The following is a 6,121-nucleotide window of genomic DNA, read 5'->3' as shown; positions in this document are numbered from 1 at the left end:
CAACTTCATCACCCAACTACTCAACTCCATTTTTAATGAGTTCATCACCCATTGTTTTCTCATTTGCATATAGAAATTCTGTTTCAGCGAATACCACGTCTCTTGATACAAAGTATTCTTTAGTTTCCAAATCATACAATCTCCATCCCTTTTTTTCAAATGGATACCCAACAAAAACACACCTATGACTTCTACTACCAAATTTATCTTTATCCCGATTCAGATTATGTGCATAGCACAAACAACCGAAAACCCGAACGTGTTTGTAAGAAGGTACTTTCCCAAAGAGCATCTCATATGGGGTTTTACCATTTAATAACATAGATGGAGTCCTATTAATCAAATATCCAGTTGCAAGTACACATTCTTCCCAAAATTCTATGGGTAAATTTGCTTGGAAACGCAAAGCTCTTGCCACATTAAGAATATGGCGATGTTTTCTTTCCACTCGGCCATTTTGTTGAGGTGTTCCTACACAGGAAGTCTGATGCAACATCCCTTGTTCATCAAAATATTCTTTCAAGCACATAAATTCACTTCCGTTATCACTTCTGACAATTTTCACATTTTTTTCAAATTGGCGTTTAACCATCACAACAAATTTCTTAAGAACACAAGTTATTTCTTGTTTTTCATTCAGCAAATATATCCAAATAGCACGAGAGTAATCATCAACAATTGTTAAGAAGTAAATTGCTCCACAAGAAGTTGGGACTCTATAAGGTCCCCACAAATCACAATGTATCAATTCAAAACAACCATCAGCTTTATTGTCACTAGAAAAGAAAATCTCTCTTGTTTGCTTTGCTCTAAAACAAACTTCACAAGTTTTATTAGTTTTACTACCAATGCTACCAGCTTCTGGAATTAACTCTACTACCTTATAAGAAGGATGACCCATTCTCTTATGCCAAAACACAAAAGACCCCACATCAGTTACCTTGCAATCATGTACCGATGTCACTCCCTTGAGAAAGTACAGCCCTTCGCGTTGCTCACCCGCTCCAATCAGGTTCCTCGAATTTAGGTCCTGTATAGCACAAATTTTGTTAGTGAGTTGAATAACCAAATTTGAATCATTAAGTAGTTGTGATACAGAGATCAGATTGCAATTCAAATTTGGCACATAAAGGACTCGTTGCAATTTCAAGTCTCCTCCAAGCAACACAGTTCCTTCTTTCATCGCCAAGGTCTTTTCTCCATTAGGTAACCCGACTGAGCATGGCACAATATCACGCAATTCACTCAAAAATGCCAACGTTCCTGTCATATGATGGGAAGCTCCTGTGTCAATAATCCAAGGAAATATCCTCTGCGTACCTGTCAGCCTCTCATTGCCACCATTCTGACAAGAATTCAACATGCCCAGCAAAGCAGCCCACTGCTCTTCATTTAATCCACTAAGACCCTTTCGATCTGAATCTGTCACAATTCCACGCCCACCATCAACTCTAGTTGCTTGTGTGCCATTGGCACAAGCAACTCCTCCCTTGCTACGTCCTGCTCCATTGCCACGCTTTTGACCACTTCCTCGTCCAGCAGAAGTTCCACGTGGTCTATTACCCCACCATTCTGGATAACCTATCAGCTGGAAACAACTTTCAGCATCATGTCCCTCTCGGTTGCAATTAGAACAAATTGAGGATTTGTCTTTATCCCCCCCTGAATTTCGACTACCTGCTCGAATTGCAAAACTCATAGGATTGCCTCTTTCTTCCTTGGTTCGTGTCATAGTTCGCACCCGCTCTTGCTGAACAACCATAGCATAGGCACGATTCAAATTGGGCAAGGGTTCAGTGCTCAAAATATTAGAGCGCACTGTTCCGTATCCTTCTTCATCCAAGCCCATCAAAAACTGATGAACTCTCTTCTTCACGCTTTCTTTCCAATTCAATGGTAAGATTGCATCTGCAGCCTGCACAGATACACACTGGTATCTGATCATAGTTGTTTATTTCATCCCATAACGTTTTGAGTCTTCCGAAATAGGACACGATCGGTTGACCTTCCTGCCTACAATTCGCCAGATCCGATCTCAGTTGCTGCATTCGTGGACCATTCCCAATCGAGAACCTCTGTTTAATATCCTCCCACAGATCCTTTACGTTCTCCATGTGAGAGATGGTCGAGCGAAGCGTCGGTTCAATGGTGTTAAACACCCAAGAAACCAGCATAGAGTTAACCGTCCACCAATCTTCGAGTTCCAGTGAGTCATCTGCTGGTTGCTTGACAGATCCATCAATAAAACCATATTTCTTTTTGGCCCGCAATGCAGTCCGCATAGCTCGCGCCCATTCTTTGTAATTCTCGCCCTTCAACTGAACTTGGGTAATCAAGTTACCTGGGTTGTCATTCGAATTCAGTGTGTAAGAACTAGAAGTTTTCTTCCCTGATCCAGAACTCTCATTTTTCTTTTCATCAGCCATGGCTCTGATACCATTATAAAGAACTAAGAAATTTTGGAATAAGAATTATAATCTTTATTGCCCCAGAAATCAAAGATATATATAAAAAATTACAGCTAATAAATAGGTTCCTAATCAAGCTAAACTATCAAAATTGTATCAGAATCATACAAAAGGTAAGAACAGATATGTACACAAAAATTCCTAAACAAATGCCCTAAATAAATACAAAATAAGTGGTAGCTAACAGCTGCCTTTCCAATAACTAACAAGTCAGGTCGTTCATAGAACAATCAAAATACACCAATAAACATATCATTAGCCATATAATATACATATAATTTAAAAGAAAAGAAAAAAAAATATAATAGTTCTTTACAGAAGAGGCAGAGAAAAAATATACATATCATTGGCTAGTTATGCTTCTCAATCTTCTGCCTCAAAGAAAGATCTGAAATTGTACCAAAAAAGGGAATGCAGCTAAAGAGAGACTCATTGAAATGGTGAAGGAGATAAAAGAGAGAAGGGGTCACCGTTGAATTTTATAATTTTTTTCATTTATTTATATAAAAGACAAATTTAAAATTTTATATAAATTTGAAAAATTTATTATCACATTAAATCTATAGATGCTTAATTTGTTTTGTTTATAAAAATAACTTGAATTTTTTTTAAATAAACTTTTAATTATAATCTGTATAAAATCAATAAAAAAGGCAATTAAGATCTTACGTAGATTAAAGTATGAATCTATTCCCATAATTAAATAAATATTAATTATATCCTGTATAATTAATAATCTCTTAAAAATAATAATAATATATTGTTACAATCATCAAAATATATATATATACACTAAAGTTGATTACAAACCATTTATGCATTATATGGTCCTATGTTCAAATCTCCTAGCACACTATTTTCAATTTTTTTTTTATTTTAAATGAGTTAATTAAATCATTTAAAACACGAGTGAGTAACCAATGAACCCTAATTTTCTAACATTTCATATTTATTATCTAAATCAAATTGATTATTAGTTCTTTTCCTAATTAAACCGATCCGATTCTTATAACAATAATGTTAATTATTTTTTAATTTTATATATATCAATTTATAATAATTAAAAAATAAATTATAAACTAAAAATTAAAATGAATAATATGAAGTAGTTGTATGGTAGAATTCACATGGAGCATCCCCTATGTAGGCATGAACTATTTTCTCAACAATTAATTAATATTTCATACTAGAAATTCATTCCATGTAAATAGTTTCTTATTTATATAAAAATATTAGTGATTATATCTACATTATCTTTTTAAGCCACAGACATTTTAATTAAGGAATTATATTAAAAAAAACTTTTAATATATCATAAAATATATAAATATAGTCATCATGATATATAATTAATATAAATTATAATTTACATATTTCGTACATTTTTAATTATATTTTTAACCAATCAAATTGATATATGCAATATTTTTTTTCAAATCAATAACAAAATTAACACTAAATATCAAAGAACTTACCTAGATAAGTCTTGAATTATATCAAAATTAAAATATGAAATTGGCACAAATTAATGATTTAAGGGTTTGAATTGGAATCAAAATAATAATAATTCATAGAGTGACGGATTTTAGTTTTTTTTCTCCTATTGTAAAATTGAAATTAATGGTTCAAATAGATAATTTTAATCTTATTGAAATCAGATTTAAAAAGTACAAAAGGTAGGGAAGAGAAAGAGAGAATGGTAATAGAATAATTAAGTGTGATAATAATGAGACATATGAACAATACAAGATAGCAAAAAAAGAGACAAAAAAGATAGTTACTCAAGTAAAAGCACAGGCCTTTAAAAAGTTGTATAAGAAACTTGGAACTAAAAAATGGGAGAAAGATATTTATAAATTAGCAAAAAGGAGAGAAAAGAAATGTCAAGATCTCAATCAAATTAGGTGCATTAAGGATAAAAAAAGAAAGGTGTTGGTGAAAGATGATGACATTAATAAAAAATGGAGAAATTATTTTGATAATCTCTTTAATAATAATCAAAGTGGTAATAACGTGAATATAGAATACAAAACAATAGAGAAGAATGTGAATTATACTAGAAGGATTAGATCTTCAGAAGTAAAGGAATCACTTAAGAGAATGAAAGTGAGTAAAACTTATAGACCCGATAAAATACTAATTGAAGTGTGAAAGTGTTTGGGAGATATGGGAGTGGCATGGTTAACTAAATTATTTAATAAGATTTTAAATTCAAAGAAAATGCCTGATGAATAGAAGATGAGTATTTTAGTATCTATTTTTAAAAATAAGGGAGACATACAAAATTGCACAAACTATAGGGAATTTGTTTTCTTCCTTGTGGATAATTGCTTGGGAAAATGGCGTTATGAAGGTGAAAAGGCTTGGTTTTAATTTATTGGGGATTCCTATCTTTCTTGTGGTTGTGCCTACTTTCACTTTGCGGATTGGTGTATGGTATGCATTGGATTTACTGAGAATTATAAAACACTAAGCTCAAGGAAATATGTTTTTGGTTATTATAACGTAAGTTCAAGAATATGATCTATTTGTGTGAGTACCATGAGATCCATTCTGCTAGTTTAAAAAGATTGCTAGTGTTTTATTTAAATTTTTTGCATCTTAGATTTTTGTGGCTCTGTATGTGTATCTCTAGGCATCCACATTGCACAAATTTATTCTGTGCATGGTAGATGGTTATTTTAACAACAAACTTACTGAATTGTTAGTAGAACAAGATTAGATGGTCATTTTAACAACAAACTTACTTAATGCTTAGTAGAACAATACTTAATGCTTAGTAGAACAAGATTATCTTTTTATTATCTTATTTTCCTTTGTATGCCTTTGTTTTCAGGCTTCTGGAAAAGATGGATTACCATGTGGCTCAACATCATTCAGTTGCTTTTAGACGGGATGTTTCTTCTTCTCAAACCAGGAACTCATCTCACTTGTCCGATCCTTCCATAATTAGACCCTTTTGTTTCCCTTCTTCTCCTTCTCGACCTTCACTTCACTGCTTCTTTTTCTTTCCTTATCTGGAAAACCACTTTTCTACTCTACTGAAAAGCGGTTTCCCGGACCCATCAGATCGGGTCTCTCGGTTTCTTATTGGCCTCGATCCGTTGCTTCTAGGTCCGCTTCCGATTTCTCATTTTTCTTCATTTTTAGTCTCTCCGATGCTTCCTCTGTAGCACATGCGTATCAAAGGAAATGAGAAGTTCCAATTTTTTGCTCTTTATGAGTAGTTTGATTCGGTGACTTCTGTTTCTAATTTTCCATTTTGCAAATTGATTTTCTATTTTATGTGGACTTGAAGTCATGAAATTTCATTTTCTCGCGATTTCTCTGCAACCAAGCAGATTTGTTTCCCCCCTCTTTAAAAACGAAAAATCTTTGAAAGTTGTTTGCTCGCTGTAAGATATATATTGAATTTCCTACTTTTACTCAAAAAGATCTTTTTTTTTTTAATTTCAGTATTTGCATTTGATTTCTCTCCTTAGATTTTTTTTTTAATTTATATACAAAATTCCATTTTCTGTTTGATTTTTATCTCAAAAGAAAAAAAAACGCTATCAAAAGATAATAATAAAATAGAATTTTATGCTTTCCATTAATTAATTAATAATAAGAGGAATCTGAATCTCTTTTTTCCCCATTCTGTGTAAGTTGCT

At 32.5% G+C, this 6,121-nt stretch overlaps 1 protein-coding gene across 1 annotated transcript; it reads right to left on the bottom strand.

The window, feature by feature from the left end:
* Window positions 1–358: 358 nt before the first annotated feature.
* On the bottom strand, window positions 359–2,434 carry LOC131173403 (uncharacterized). The gene is made up of 2 exons (XM_058135733.1): window positions 1,321–2,434; window positions 359–1,030 (listed from the first exon to the last, which is right to left on the bottom strand). The coding sequence occupies exons 1-2, from the start codon at window positions 1,943–1,945 to the stop codon at window positions 996–998; spliced, it is 660 nt and encodes a 219-aa protein (XP_057991716.1). The 5' UTR covers window positions 1,946–2,434; the 3' UTR covers window positions 359–995.
* Window positions 2,435–6,121: the final 3,687 nt, after the last annotated feature.

Source organism: Hevea brasiliensis, chromosome 14 (genome assembly GCF_030052815.1).
Source record: "Hevea brasiliensis isolate MT/VB/25A 57/8 chromosome 14, ASM3005281v1, whole genome shotgun sequence".
Lineage (NCBI taxonomy): Eukaryota > Viridiplantae > Streptophyta > Magnoliopsida > Malpighiales > Euphorbiaceae > Hevea > Hevea brasiliensis.
Note: the sequence above shows the minus strand (reverse complement) of the source record. Positions and strands in the feature narration are given on the sequence as shown.

What these genes read in the sequence shown, in the direction of transcription:
- LOC131173403 (XM_058135733.1), bottom strand. Translation starts at nt 1,945, where the DNA reads ATGATCAGATACCAGTGTGTATCTGTGCAGGCTGCAGATGCAATCTTA. An exon ending in TGGCAATGAGAGGCTGACAG is followed by an intron (nt 1,031 to 1,320) that starts GTACGCAGAGGA and finishes TGTGCTATACAG; the next exon opens with GACCTAAATTCGAGGAACCT.